The sequence below is a fragment of the Cyprinodon variegatus genome, unplaced genomic scaffold, assembly GCF_000732505.1.
Source record: "Cyprinodon variegatus isolate N-32 unplaced genomic scaffold, C_variegatus-1.0 Scaffold813, whole genome shotgun sequence".
Classification (NCBI taxonomy): domain Eukaryota; kingdom Metazoa; phylum Chordata; class Actinopteri; order Cyprinodontiformes; family Cyprinodontidae; genus Cyprinodon; species Cyprinodon variegatus.
This window is the reverse complement of record NW_015151266.1, coordinates 250,497-266,774: the sequence shown is the minus strand read 5'-3', so window position 1 is coordinate 266,774 and position 16,278 is coordinate 250,497. Positions and strand designations below refer to the sequence as shown.

At 40.3% G+C, this 16,278-nt stretch overlaps 1 protein-coding gene across 1 annotated transcript in view; it reads left to right on the top strand.

The window, feature by feature from the left end:
* The first annotated feature begins 4,370 nt into the window (after positions 1–4,370).
* The window catches only part of sbf1 (SET binding factor 1), a 73,187-nt gene continuing 61,279 nt past the window's right edge, over positions 4,371–16,278 (top strand). The window contains exon 1 of the mRNA XM_015396682.1: positions 4,371–4,575. Coding sequence (XP_015252168.1) covers positions 4,521–4,575 — 55 coding nt within the window. The 5' untranslated portion in view covers positions 4,371–4,520. The remainder of the gene's footprint in view (positions 4,576–16,278) is intronic.

Below are 16,278 nucleotides of genomic sequence, written 5' to 3'. Positions count from 1 at the left end.
TTTTTTTCTAAAGTTTTGTTTCTGTCTTTTGCATCCAAAAATATTTTGAACTGTTAACCACAGTGATATGTTTTAAAGTCATATTTAACAAAGAAGAGGTCCATTTATCAGATCAAAATGTTTTGTTTTTTTATCTGACAATTTTTTTTAAACATCTGTCTCTTTTGAATTGATGTATATATTGTAATAAAAAAATTACAAAAATATTTTTGAAAAAACTACATATATGCTTAACGTTCTTTAATATTCCAGACACTTTGACATAATAATCATAATCCCCAGTTGGGAACTTTTGGGGTGGCTGTTTATGTTTTCTATTTTGTGCTGCTATACTAGTTTTCATGCTTATTTTTTTTTTTACTTTTATTTCCTGTGTTTCAGTGAATTAGGCTCCTGAATATTATTCTCCCCCCTCAGCTTCCTTTACCTTCATTTGTCTCAGATGCTACTAATTTCCACCTAAATAGTTTCTCAGCTGCTTTTTTTTCTCCTGTTTTTAATCTTCAGGCACTTCCTTGTCTTCATGTTTGAAAAGCATTTCCTAAAGCTTCTCTGAAGCAAAAAGATGTGTAACTGTGTTATATAGGGATTTTCTTTGGTGATGTATGGTGTTGCCTTAAATATAAATAAATCTAAAAAATTATATTTTCTATTAATCTATCTAAATACCCTTTTTTCATCCATTAACTTTTATAACAATGATTAAAAATGTCTTAATCTGTGTTTATGATGCTGGAAAAATAGATGCTGTATCTCAATAGGATTTTCCTGACTTAGTTTTTCTCTGAAGTACTAAGACTAACCTTTTTGTTTTTTGAATTCAAACTTTAAAGAGTATTTAAAAAACAATTGTGAAAGTCATAGTTTTTTTCAACATAAATAGGAGTTCTGTTATATGAGCTTTTAAAAACATCTTCTCTGTGTGCATCAATTAGCACTCAGAGATCGCAGACCTCCACCAAGTCGCTCATTCCCTGACCCTGGGATCCAGATGGTCACCGAAATTTGATCATTTGTTGTCAGTCAATGTTCGCACCTCCTCTGAACACTTTAGCTAAATTCATCCTTAACTTTTTTAGTTATTTTCAAAACAGACAGAAAAACCAACGCTTATGAGAACATAACCTCCTTGGCAGATGTAATGATTTTATCTTTTCAAATATTTTAAACAAACATGTTTAAACAGGAAATTCAAAAAATTACCTTTTGTGAAAGCAAAGAAACAACTTTAGATTTGTTTTGCTTCACTATGGAAACCCAGGGTGTAAGCTGAAAATATTTTAATACATACAAAACTATCTATATACACTTGGCACGGCTTATGAGAACCTATATAACACCAGTTAGGCTTCATCATATGTCCAGTGATATTCCAGATACGTGCACTAAATGTTCATCTGAAAAAGGAACTCTTCTCTATTGTTTTAGGGAATGTCTTAAAGTCCAGAAGTTTTGGAAGGACGTTATTAGGTGTTTTTCAGAACTGCTTAAGGTGAAAGTCCTATTAGAGGTTAAAATCTGTGTTCTAGGAATATATCTAATAGAAGTTAAACAGTCGCAGAGGAAAACTCCATTGATAGACTACAGACTTCTTCAAGCCAGTAGATTTATTGCACTATGCTGGAAGAGCATGGAGCCCCCCCCTCCATGGGACTCTGGATGAAAGAAGCTGCAAAGAAAGAATTGCCAAGAGCAAATAACGGGACTCTGAGTATCTATGGGAGCCATACCCGGGGGTCGTAGGGACTGAAGGTGGAGATTATTGATGGGGTTTTCAGTGGATGTCATGACTACTGTTTCTATTTATATATTGCCTTGTTATTTTTCTCTACCTTAACCTTAAGGCTTTTGTTTATTTTTGAACTAGACAAATGCAGGTTTGAATGGTGAATGTAAGTGAGTATAAATACTAGTTACAAGGTTAAGTTTGTTGTCTGTAAGTCTGTTGTGTCAAAAAAGAGAAAATTCAATCAAATCTATTGAAAAAAATTATTTATATTATCTATATTTAGAATATTTTCACAATTAAGTTTGTTTCTTTTAGACAAGGAGACAAATATTTCTGAAAGGAATAACAAAGAAGTACCCCTTTTAAATAAAACGATATGTCATAATCCGCATTGATTTAATAACATCTATTCATACCCTTCACAGCAGTCAGCTAAAAATATTGATTTTGCATTTCAGCAATAATAGCGATTGCTAAACATTAGTCTACATGTTTATGTTGATATTTTGATGATTCAGTGAAAAGTTCTGCAACGTTCAGTTTGGAATGCCTCCTTATAATCACTGTAATCTCCAGCTGATCATAACACCCTGACTTTAATTGAATATATAATGACTATTTTGTTTCTCTGACAAATATAAACCTCATAAAGTGCGTAAAGATCAGATTTGGAGTCCTTATCATATTCAAAAACTCACAAAACTTTTCCAACGATTGTGCCTGTGTGAAACCGCTTTTTTAGAATGGAATCCAAAATGGCCACCCCAAAATGGCTCCACAGCGCCCCCTTAAGTGAGTTAGAGAGAACCGTAAGTCACAGAGAAGTGAAATTTGGCACACAAGGAGATCTCCGCAAATCATGAAAAAAGTAAATTTGATGAATAGAAACCAAAGGGAGTCGGCCATTTTGGCTCAAAATGTGATTTTTGCTCATTTTTCATTTTCGCTCATGTCCATATTTAACAAACTCCTCCTAGGGATTTTGACACATCTGCCTCAAATTTTGTCAATATGCAGTTAAAGCTACAGTGTGTAATAATTACAGGGATATACAGTCAAAAATGTAATATATTATACATAACTATGTTATTTATCATCATCTACGAGCTCAGCCTCTTAACCTTAATATTTGCGTTGCCTTAGAATTCGTTATTTATAATTACATAGGAGCGGGTCTCGCAGCCATGGAGGCAGACATCTTTGCGCTACGGCAGCGCAGAGCCAACAAACTAGCGATTGCGAGATCACCCATTACGCTCGAAAGTAACTACGGCAAGTTGAGAGAGATGACCTGAGACGGTACTGAACTTTCTACCCTACACAGACTAATTAAATACTATCTGTAAAATTATCTATGTAAACAAACCTCATCACTTGAGAAGGTAGGTGATGCGGACGTCGTGGAAGACATTTTGTCCCGTAACGCTCGCCGTACTGTTGGGGGGGAGAAGCGGTGGGGGGAGATGTTCATGTTGATGCGGTCTGCAGTCTGGACGTTAGATGTCGCTGAAAATTACACACTGTAGCTTTAAGGCACTGAAGATTCAAAGTTATCAAATGTTTGAGGTTTTAGCTCGGTGAAGGGGTCCCCTGGGGCCCTGAATTTAGGGTACTTTTAAAGAAATTTGTAACAGAACAACTTTTACAAAAAACTCCAAATGGAAATAAGTTTAGCACTTTGGTTGCTTTACGATACTGGCTAGTCAAATGACAGTTAACTCAGGTTTCTCCCACATGAGCCCCAGCGACAGTGCCCAATCTGAGCCCATGCCCAGTTGAAGCCCATCCAGAGAGGCCCATATGGTCCCACCTGGACGTGTTTGCTGGAAAGCTAAACTTGAGGTTTGCAGAAGATTCCTTTCAGAACTAAAAAGGCAAACAAAGAAGACACATCGCAGGTTAGTGCAGTCAATAAGTCCAAATAATATAATCAGATCATTTTTATTAGTGTTGCAATGATGCCATTTTTTGGCCCTGATACCTGGCTGTGCAGTATTGGCCCATACCGATACCATCTGTTTGAAATTGATGTGTGTATATGAAGAACTTCATACTACTTGGATGTAAAATAATTGCCATCATGGCTTTGTCAAGCTGCTGCCTACCTTTGTGAAGCAGGAAAAAGACTAAAACAAAGTGAATCCAGTTTTTATTGCCTACCTGGAATGGGTGACAATAGTTGAATAAACTCTCAAAATGCCCTATTTGTCGGTACTCGCCAATATCGATACCACTATTTTAGAGCTGGATCGGAGCCCCGGGCCCACCCGATACTGGTATCGGTGCAACACTGATCTTTATGATGTTCAAGTATTAACATATTAACATAGTATTGACATAGTAGTAGTTCTGTTATTGAAATGTACTCTTTTATTTCTTTACTTATGTGTAATAAAGAAGTGTTTCTGTTTGTTTTCTCCATGTGTCTTTTTTTTTTTTCTTCATTTATTTTAGAGGACCTTAGATTGCAACCCGCCATTAACCGTCACCTCTGCCTGTGTGGCTCAGTGGAAGCTGCTTTAATCACAGGCTTTGCTCTCTAATTGCCCCCCCCCCCACTTCTCATGGGACATTCTTGCTGAGCAGCCCCTCCCTGTCGCTCCTCACTGCGCATGCGCGCCTCTCTCGGCTGTCAGGGCAAGGCAAATTGACAGTATGGCGGCGGAGTGCAGCTGGAAGGATGCTACTGTCTCCCATGATGTTTGTATCGCCGGCAGTACGTAACTGGACTCCTGACGGCCCAGAGACGAGAGGATTGAGTGAGAGCGGCCCGTCGCCCTGAGCTCCGAACATGGCCCGGCTCGCAGACTACTTTGTTGTGGTCGGTTACGACCTCGACAACCGAGGTGGGTTCTTCAGTTAGCCTGTCCTGCTAGCTTTAACGCCGCATTATTAGCTGTGAGTAAACCGGAGGCGGGTAAGGAGGCGGGGACCGGCCTGTAAGCCGTTTACAGCTGACCGATATTAGGCGCTGTCAGGGGCCCGGGCCGTCAAATTGAGGCCGGGGACTCGGAGGCCTCAGGGGGATTAGCGCCCCGCAATGTGACGCTGTCAAGTGTTGACTCGCATTTCTGAGGAGGAGCTGAGTCAAAGCACAACTCTGGCCTCCAAATACGAGCTTCAGTCACCAAAACATCCCTTTAAAGTAAACTTTAGCTAAGTTTATTGGCTAACAGCTAACCATAACCTGGCTAGCTGTGGAGTTGAACCTAACTTGATCCACATTAGGGCGTCATTTCCCCCCCTGCTTGTCTTTGCAGGCATCACTTTGATCTTAATAAACTGCAGAAGGAAAAACACAAATAAGGCTGTTTTTTTTGTTTTAGCTCATCATCCAGCCCAGAAACTCCTGCAGAAATCTGATGGTCGGAGATGCTTATTGTTTTCCAGTGATTAACCCAGATGGCTGCCCCCCCCCCCTCCCTGACCCTCTGCGTTGTTGGCCTCGGACCGTTATCCCCCCCCCCTTCATTCAGTCTTGGCCTTGGCCTAGATCTTAGCAGTATAATGGACCGTTTAGTCATGAAATATTCAAGTGGCCCATCCCATGCAGCTCAGAACATAGTTAGAACTTTTCCTGGGACTGGATTTTTGTCTCATGATTTATTAAGTGGCAGATTGAAACATGACACAGTCCCCTGTGGCTAAAAACAGAGACTGGCTTCTATCACGGTGATGCAAGAGTAGCAAATATTTCTGCTCTAGTTGCATGAGTTGAAATATTGCATCTTGTAGCTAGAGACGGGACTGAACACAGGATGTTGTAAGGTGGACACTGCAGGCGCTGCAGAAACTTTCCTTCCTGTGCTGCTTGAAGGCAGTGAAACAAAGTGTGAGCCTGTTAAAGGCATCTGGGAAGCATGCAGCTTTAATGCCTAACAGCTCTCAGCCTGTAAAGGATGAGCACTCATGGTTGATGATGATTGTTAGCGCCAGGCTGCACTGGCTGCTGGGTTCTGTGGTTCTTCTCTAATTTTGGAGAGTTGTTTTGTTTCTACATTGGGTATGATGATATCATATTGATTTAACTGCCGGTATCAGACCTAATATAGAGATGAGGTTGGAGCCACCGTCGTGCTTCTGTGATGCTGCAGGCAACATTCTAGCTGATTTTAATATGGAGGTGTAAAGATCCTGTCCAGACTTTTTCATCCTTGTTGTTTTCCTATTTTGTTCTATAACATTTCATCAGGATAAAATACAGGTGTCTCTGGATGGCATCCTTTAGTTTATAACCTTCTTTATTATGCATATTTATGTTTTCCTCCTTACTAATATATACTAATGACAGTATTTTAATCAAGTTTCTCAAGATTACAGATAGGTCTATTGGTTAGGGCATCGTGCTTGGATCCCAGAGGTTCTAAGTTCAAACCCACTCCCACAGCCTGCCACTGTGGGTCCCTGAGCAAAGACCCTTAACACCACACAAAAATAGATTTGGTTGTATCGTGGAAGCAGCAAAACACTGACTTTTAATTGAAAATGCTCCATAAATCTGAGTAAAATGTGTCAAAATCAAATGTTGTTATTTTGAATTAAATATTATGAAGAGCTTCTTCAGCTAAAATAAATAATATTTAAGCACCAATATGTGACCCAACACTGAAACTAATGACACAAGTGGATTCTGGTATATTTAGACTTTTTCACTGATTTGGAAAATGTGATTTACAAATTTTCAATTTAGTTCAGTTTATTTCTATAGTGCACTTCACAACACATGTCATCTCAGGTCACTTTCCAGTTCACCAGATCATCCAGTCAGATTGATTCAAAGTTTTCTATCTAAGGAAAAACCAGCTGATTGCATCAACTCATTGACTCTTCAGCAATCCCTCAAACTAAGCATGCTTATAGCGACAGTGGAGAGGAAAAACTCCCTTTGAACAGGAAGAAACCTCCAGCAGAACCAGGCTCAGTGTGAGCGGCCATCTGCTGAGGCCCACTGGGGTTCAAGGAGACAGAAGCAGAGATAGAAAAAGCAGCTATAGAAGGCGGCCCCGTCCAGGAAACACACAGCCAGGCAGACGAGCTCCGAGCCAGCTCCCATGCCAGAGGATGAAGAGAGCACATCCAGTTAGACACAGTCAGAGAAACAGGAATACACTGGAAAACAGGCCGATCTCCAACATCTAGAAACACTTACCAATATTTACCAAAGAAGCAATTAATAAGGGCCCGTTCACTCTTTGCTTTTTTGTGGATCTCGTAAGTTTGCGTCTGCACAGCTAAAGAATCCAGCTGCATGTGAGAAAGCTGCAACATGAGAAAGCTTCTTGCTACAGGACTTTCTTCCACTCAGAGTTCTCTTTTCTTCTCATGTAGCATTTACAGTCAAAGTTATGGATTTTCATCATTTCTCTGTCATCTTCCCCATCAAAAGTTACTATCAATATAGCCTCTGATATCATCCAGTCCAACTCGTCTGACACTAATCCAGTATATTCTTCTTCGTTTTCATATTGGCTCCGTTCGATCGTCTTCAGATGCAGTGCAGCTCGTCTTCAAAAGCATCCAGCTGGTCTGAAATACTTCAGAAAGCTCTCAGCGTAACACCCTGTGTTCAGCTCGTCTGCAACAATCTTTGCGACGAACATTTAGTGAATATTGATACACCGGTCATTTTGCTGCCTAACTTTAGCCATGCTGTTTGCTTGGAGGGCAGGGGCAATAACAAAGGAAACAATCTGGCTTAGAAACAGACTATGACACGCCCCCTCTGCATACAAGGAAATCTCTGAAAACAAGCCAATATTAAGCCTAAAATGTACGCTTTTAAATCTTTTAAATATAAGAATACTGTGGTCTCAAAAGCGGAGAGGCTTCTTCATAACTTGAAATACCAGATTCTGCAAAAAAGTTTGAAAAAAAACAACCATTGCTAAATTTTGATGGACAGTTGTCCCACCGACGTGTCCCTGGACTCCCTGATGGCTCCCATATATATGCTGATATCATTTGTGGCGCTTGTTTGATGAAAGATGAACATGTTTTTGAAGTGATGCTGAGGTGTTGGACTGATGTGTTATACATTGGGAGGGGTTAGTAGAGGCCTGCTGGTTCCTCAGCATCATCTTCAGTGTGGAGTTTTCCTGTGAAGCTTAGAGTGACTGACATCTGCTTAGATTCATTCCACGATGATCAATTATGAGAGAAGCAACTAGAAGCTTCGGCAGAGAAAATGAAGCAGGCTGGATCGTATTTCTACTTTCAGTTTCAATCTGCCTTCATGTTTCCATCCTGCAGCTCATAAATAGATTGCTTCCTATTTAATGTATCATTATCTCTGCTAAACAAGCTCATTAAAATGTGAGGATTTTAGATACTTCCACCAAAAACTGACATTTAAACCAGATCTGAAATTAATCTGACTAATCATGTTTAGTAGATTATTGAAATAAATGTATACTGAGTGAATATAGTAACTGATTTATCATCAGCTTAATCTCTAACACATGCCAACATCCATCTGAGAGCAAAATTATCCAAAATAGTCTTAAATCTATAAACATTTTGCACTTAAGATGATAAATCCTCTTTTTTTCCCCCCCAAGTTGCATAGCTCGGCTTCGGCTGGTTAAAATTCTGAATAAAATGTAAACAAAAGGTAAAACTAAAGGCAGGATTTTTTAAGGCCATTATTTATTCTTCCCTGACGCTGACAAGGATGTGAATTTAGCCATGAAGGAATCCTTGGTGGGACTATTATGTAATCTTCTCTCTGGTAGATATAAATACAATTGAGGACATTAGAAAAAATCTTTCCTGCATCACTTCAGTCGCATCAGGACCAAAAACAAGAGAAGAAGCCTTGGATTGGGATTATTTCTAAGTGGGAGTCAGGGCTGCATGATGAATGTGTGATATGATGATCTGCCTGGGATTTTCTATCAGCTGTGGTTTTCGGAGGGTTTTTGAAGAATAAGATGCTGAAGGAATGTTACTATATTATTAACAGGGTGAACGTTACTTTCTGGTAATAATATTTAAGAAATTACTAATTTTTCTGGTCACGTTTTGCCTCCTGGGGACTTCTTATAACTCTGTTTGACTAATTCTGAAGTTTGGGTCATCTATAGCTGGAAGTTGTGGTGTTTATCTGGCCCCTTTGCTGCTTTTTGAAGCTGTTGCCTGCTGGATAAAGAGAAGACTCATTTTTAGCATTTATGTTTTTATCTTATTGATTGTGCAGACAGGAAATGAGCAGAAAGGGAAAAAAAGGGGTAAAATACTGCAGCAACATGCTCAACGATTTGTAGAAGTCATGCCTTTATTGTCCCTCGGTGGAGAAATTTAATGAGACTTTGGCAAAACAAATAGACAGAAGAGGCAGGATAAAATCATAAGACTAAATAATGTAAAAAATAAAAAACAACATATTAGAGCAGAAGAAGGGGGAAAAACAAAAGAGTTAATAATAAAGCTAATATCCCACTGGATGCTCTCACTGCTGCTATGCCTTTACCTGTGCTTTGAACTCTTCCTAAATGCTTGGAAAAACTGCTAATGTCACAGTTATCCCTACATAACTTAAATGTATTAAATATTTAGTTTGACTGTAATATTTCTACTGTCTGTATCAGGCTTTTAGCTAGCAGCACACGGGCGTAGATTGTACGGCCTTTGCTAAAAATATTAGAATTTGTATGCCCTGTTTATGGGTTGAACGGCTTTGGTGCGCCCTAGTTTTTCCCTGGAATATGGTTGAATATCTAATGTCCCTGCGGACAACTTCATCCGGGGGAACGGGCACGCTGCGCTGTTTGCAAGCAGGTCAGCTTACAACTTTGAAAAGTGTAAAAGTAAGCCTGGTAAGTGTAGGATGATTTTGGAGGGTGTTTTCTTTTCTTTGGAACAATACTGTCTGTGGAATGGTGGGTGGGGGGGACATCTGCTAACGTTAACGTCATTTAATAATCAAGTTTCACTTTTAGCAGTAAGATTGATTGAGTGAAGCTATGAAACCTAATATTGCACCTAAAATGATCTCATGTCTTCCTCTTCCACCTCTAGTCAAGTACACAGACTTCCCATAATCAGGACTAAAGTAGTATTGCAACAAAGACAAAAAGTAAAAAAATACAGGAAATAGCATTTCAGTCTACATTTAAACATTTTCTGGGGGAGGATGCCACCGGGCCCCCCCTACAATGCTGATGCAATACACCAAGGTGTACACCCTATGAAATATTACTGGGTAAAAGCCAGGATTTAAGATTTATTCAATCTGTAAAAGAGTCAACCTGCAGCAGAGGTCCTAAACCGACCGATGTTTAAGGTCACAGAGGCTGCTGGAGGAAGAGGAGAGTAAAGAGATGAGTCACCGTTTGAATAAGTTCACTCTGGCATTGTTTTCCGGTGTGGTTTGTTCTGGCCTGGCGGTAGCAGCAGCTTGCAGTGAACAAACGATTAAAGGTTCAGCGTTAATGATGATCTGCTTTGGCTTCACTGTGAACAGAGATGCTAGAATGATGCTCTGTGGGTCTGGATAAAGAAACTTTTAGTTTGCATTCATTTTACAGCCTCTGTTTGGGCAGTTAACCACATTTAATGGTTGCATGGAAATACTATTAGAGTTTTACTGGCATATAGATCATATAGTGAAATGAGCAACTATTATCATTATTGTAATACATTAGTAACTTATCAAACTAAGTCTGTACTGATCAGATGATCAGATCTTTTCAAAGTTGTAGTTGGGAATAGTTCAAGTTTTTTATTAATTTGACTAAAACATCCTACACAAAAGAAGAAATTAAAATGTTATTTTTTATATTTAAAAGTACATTAAAGTGGGTGCCGCTAATTGATGTCTTAATAGACTGGAAATCACCAGAGTTTTTGGTTTCATTTTGTCTTCAGTTCCTCCAGTTAAAAACCCCTGCTTCTTCGTGTTTCTGTGAAGCAGCTTTAAAAATTTAAAAAAAATTAAAAACACTGATCATTTATTGAACAGGATGGAATAATTTCAGATTTAAAGAACTTTCAGAAGTTTAAATTGTGAATATGAGCGGACTTTTCCTTTAAATAATGAAATAAAATAAAACATGCTGGGAAGCAAAGTTGCAGGTGTAACTGATCACCCTGGAAAACGACCCTTTGATCCCTTCCTGTTATGAATGATACCGAGTTCTCTAACCTTGAAGAGATTATAGAGGAAATAATGTTTTTAAAGCTCATCTCACAGAAGCGGTCAGCAGGCATCAGTTCGCTGCTAACTTGGCTTCATCTGCCCTTTTTTTCTGGCTCATTCTCCCCCCAGTGTCCCGAGAACCAGTTCCTCTGAATGGCTGCTTGGCTGGTCCTAGAAATAAAGCCTCCCTCAGAGCTTCCTTTGTAGCACGCTGCTATTGTTCTGTTAGGTGCACAGCCTTAATTTGTTCTTCCCACTGCACAGCTAATTTTCTGCTACTTCCTTTTCCCTCTCCTACATTTGTACTTGTTTCTGTAAAACCAGTACACTAACTGGTTTATTATTTTGCTCTCTGGGCATGAAGGAAAGGTGGTTGATAGGAGTGGGATTTGCCTCCCTGATTCTAAGAATACAAGGAAATTTGTCATTTTGTGTGTGTGTTGGTGTGAGGCTGTGGTTGGAAGCGCTGACAGGTTTTCAGAGCTGACATCATTTCCGCTCCTCTGCTGCAGGAACCCTGTGGCTGTTTACAAACACCATTTCCTGAGCTCATTTTTAAAATGCCTTTAATTAGACCAACAGTCCCTGTTGAAAAAGAGGACTGTTGTATTTTGGCATTAGCACAGTCAGGCGTGGAGCGCTTTCAATTCACCATCAGGGATCATTTTTCTGTCTTGTTAAAGTAGATAATTGCTTTAAATTAAATCATTACCGGTAGTTTGAAATTGAAACATCAAGTAACAATTCAGGAGGGAAACACTCTTCATTCTAATTTTACATTTCTATGAAAGTAGCCTGTTTTCTGCCAGCTGACTGACGTGTTCAGCAACGGGTTGGGGAGGAGTAAGGATTTCTGTTCTGCTCTGATCCGAGCGATGTAGAAATCTCAGGTCACTCCCGTCTGCGTCTCATTAAGAGTTTATCCTGTAGAAGCGGCTTCTAGGAACATTTCTGTGGTGTGTAGCAGTTTAAAACCTCAAACCAGCAACCTGTTGATGCCTGCTGAACCGTCCCCACAGGGAGCATCTTCCTGGGAGATGCTTTGTGCCGCTCAAGTGTTGTAGTTGCTGGTTAAAGCCAGGGGAGGATTCAGGAAATGTGGGGCCCTAGGCAAAGACAGGCAGGGGGCCCTCTGAACTTCTACAGATAGAGAAATGTTAATAGAATAGACATCCATTATCTGTTCTAGGTTGTGTCCCTCTCTTCTTGTCCCTTTTCTTCTTGTTTTCCTCTCTATGTTTTGTACTCAGCTGACTTTTCATGCTGTCTCTAAAGGAATGAAAGATTTTTTCCAAGCACTAAGCTCACTTAGCTGATTGCTCCTTCCTGTGTTTCCAAAAAGGCCAAAGTAAATAACCCAGTCCTTCTTTTCACTGTAGACAAGCCATGATCTGCTTCTCTGTTCTCCATTTTTCATTTGGATGAAATAATAGCTGCATGAATCATGACAGCAGACAAGATAGAGGAGAGCAGGAGGCGGGGTTACCAATCTACTCGCTCTGGAGAGCAGAGTTCGCTGCTTTTAGATGTTCTCTCCAAAGTCTCCAGTAGCAGAAAAAAGTCTCTAGATTTGGCGCTAGGAGCTTTTTAGAAATCAAAGTGAGACACACTGAGACATACCTATTATTATCAGCATTCTGATGGCATTTTAGTCAAAGGATTTTTTTCAAAACATAATTAATGTGCTCAAATAAGGAATAGTTGTATTAACCATACATGGAAACAGAGTTTCATGTGGCCCCCAGGAACTAGGGGCCCTAGGCACCTGCCTAGTAATGGTAAATCCTCCTCGGTTACAGGCAGGAATCATAGAACCATCATGGCTGCCTTCCCAGTGGAGACCGCTCCAAAGTGGCTGGGGTGTTGTCCTCCTACTGACAGTCTCTGGGGACAGTCTTTAGCACGCCTCTGTGTTTTGACAGGGACCCCTCCTTTGTCTAGGAGGCAGGAGCCTCCTTCATATTTATGATCTGAATCCGAAGCAGGAAGCTGGGGAGAGGACTTGAGGGAGGTTCGCTAAAGAAAGTGAGAATCCAGATTGTGTCCCGGTGCTTGTCTGGAAACCAGGGGAGCAGAGTGTTTGCTTTGTGTGAGGCAGATCATGCCAAGGGGAGTGATGGCCTTGGTGGTTAGAGCAGTGCGCTTCTGCTCTGAGAAGGCTGCAAGTACCCACAGACTGCCACTCTGGGTCCCTGAGCAAGACCCTTAACCCCACACTGCTCCCCGGGTGCCGCACAATGGCACTGCTCCCAGAGGGGATGGGTTAAATGCACGGTTAATTCCTCCATTATGAGATCAATAAAGTTAAATTTCTATCCTTTCTTTCTATTTCTATTCTTTTTCTACAGCTGAACAAAGCACTGAAGGATGCTGGAGTTTAAAATCTAAAACCATCACAGAATGAATTAATGATAACTATATCACTGTTCAACTTTTACAACAATAATGATTATTATTTATTTATAGAAGGTCCTCTAAGCAAATAGATTGTTAATAAATTCATCCGGTTTATGATGAAGCTTTAGATGAAACCCATTCTGGATGCTTTAGATCTTTTATCTGTTGTTGGTAGAGGTGTTAGTCCCAGTGAGAGAACAAACATCGTGAGCTGTGAAATTTTAAACCCTGCGCTTTCACAGTTTGAGCTGTAGCTGCGTTCAACAATTTAAAATATCGCACAGTGTACGCCCCACTTTAGTCGATTGAGCTTAAATTATCTTTGCTGCTTCTGATCAAGTATCAGATCAGACACTGAAAGATCTGCTCATCAACATTAAGAACTAATTCCATTTTCATCAGTTAACAAGATGTTCTTTGATCCTTTTTCTCAGGTTTAGCATCAATGACAGGATCGCTGAAGTGTTTGTTCCTTACTAATTTTCTCTGAAGGATTTAACAAAACCAACAAATCCAGTAAAGAAAGAAATGAACTCAATCCAATAAATCCAGATTATCAATAAATACATTTTAGTGTAATTCTGCTTTAAAACAATGGCTCTTTATCTCAGTTTGTTAAAGCAGTTTTCTATTTAATTCATAAGTTTGCAGCAATTTCTTCAACTTGTTGTAACAGAAGATAATTTGTTGCGTAGATTCCAGAATTTTGGCCACAGCCTTTGATACCCAGCAAGTATATGGCGACAGTGGGAATTAGGGCTGAAACAATCGGATTAATCGTGTCGAATCGATTATTAAAATAATCATCAACTAATTTAGTAATCTATTATTCGTTAACTGGAGTAAACTCTCTAGTAGACTCAAACATACCTTTAGCTGACAGAGCGACCCACTTAGAAGAGAAACTTTGAGCAAAATAAATATATGAAAGTATCTTGTATAAAATATAAATTTAGCATTTCAGATTTAAAAAAGATGAATTGGTAGAGTTGGGCTTTATTTCTGCCGTCAGTGGGTGGCTCTTGTAGAAAATGCTGAATGATTTGTTTGACTTTTAATAATTGATTCATCACGATTATTCTGATAGATTTCAGTAAAAAGGTGGTCACTCTAGGAAAGCTGGATCTGTTTATTTCATGCATCTGGAAAGCAACCTCTTTTATTTTGAAACGAACCAGAGGGACTTCCTGTCTGGCTTACCTTATGCAGTGACCCCCAGTGGTCCAGTGGCCTTCATGTCTCAGAGCTGACCATTAGAAACGGACTGCATGGCTTTGATCTGCTCACCGATGGGAGCAGAAGATAAAGGGAATCATGGCCTCCAGGCTCCGCAGACCTAAACCCAACAGAACATCTGGGTGCTGCAGCATCTGCAGATCTTTCTATACGATAAAGGACCAAATGTGGTCAGGTGTTTTTCTTTGATGCTTTATGTAGACTTTCGTTCTTTCAGGAACAAACACTTGTTTGTTTTTGTTCTAAAAGATGAAATCATAGGAAGCGATCCACAAATATCCACTGAAGCCATAGAGGAAGCAGAATGACTGATGCAGGCCTGGGCAATGTCGGGGTAATGCTAGTGTGTGGTCAGCCACTTCCTCCTCCTCTTCAGAACAGAGCTATAGCTATTCAGCCCTCCAGAAATAATCCTCACAATGAGGCTTTGGTGGGGTTGGGGGTGGGGGGGGCGTGTCACAGTTGTGGCCCACAGATGTCAGCGTTCGTGCAAGTTGGCTGGCATGAGCCGTCCTCAAAGGGTCTGCTGGTTGGGCCCTGCTGGCAGCATCTCTCTCACGCAGTGTTTACCTTGGTTACCATGGTAACATTGATGTACTGCGCATACAGTGCATTTACTGTTGATTTAAAGAGGGTCCCTTAAATACACGCAGCTTTAGTCTGGAGTTGTGTCTGTGTTGTAAATATCTGTGATTCTCCTTCTCTCTGTCGGCTGTAGGATGGAAACGGCTGCAGGACTCTTAACTCTGCAGACACTTCCTCCAGCTCAGGGGTCGGCAACCCAAACTGCTCAAAGAGCCATATTGGACCAAAAAAACAAAATTTAAATCTGTCTGGAGCCGCAAAAATGTAAAAGTCTTCTATTAGCCTCGTATGGCAACACAGCTCTACGTGTATTAGCCCACTATAGAAAAAGACTATATGGGCTTAATTATGTAATAAGCGTGATTTAATGTTTATCCAGGAGCAAATGTCACATAGCAGCATGAGGTGATGGAGCAGCAGTGAATGCTCTCACCACGCACAGCTTCGCCGCTCTTCACCACGCGCTTTAGGTTTTGAAGCATTGATGAAATGATAGAACAGGATAAAGGAATCTTTCTATGGTGGACGTGTTTCTGTTGGGAGGAGCTGATTGAGGAACCAAGCAGGAAGTGACATCATCAGAGCAGAGCTCTCTAACCCTGAAATCTCACATCCTCCATCACCAGCGCTCCTTGGTGGGATTTAGATTTTCAGGATAATGGCAGAAAGTTGGGGAGAAAGGGGCAGAAAGTTTCCATCCCTGCATCAGAGCGCTACCTGTTTGATCTATGAACGGTTTCCATGCTAGCAACCAAACTATCAGCAATAGTGGTGTATGGAGATGCAATTCACTTCTTAAATCTATCTATGCTCTCCTCTAAATTATCCAGAAGTTCTGGAATCGCACTTTTCTCTCCCTCCCAGCTTACATGTCGGCAGCATATTTAGCATTCCTTCCCTGAAAATGCCTTTCCAAATTTTTCCTTTTTATTTTTTGACAGCTTCTCATTACAAAGCACAAATGCAGGCAATCATTCTGCATTGATAATGAAAGCAAATGATTCGGTCCGTTCTTTGAATCCTCTTTTCTCATCAGCTATCTTCCTTTTTTCCCTTTGGGATCCGTGGCCTGAGACACACCTGCAGCTTTGTTTGCCTGGCAAACGATGACGAAATGATTTCATTGATGCTACTTTTTTTCATGACCATAACGAAACCTGACAAGCTAAACATGAATCTTTGATGATGAAAAACA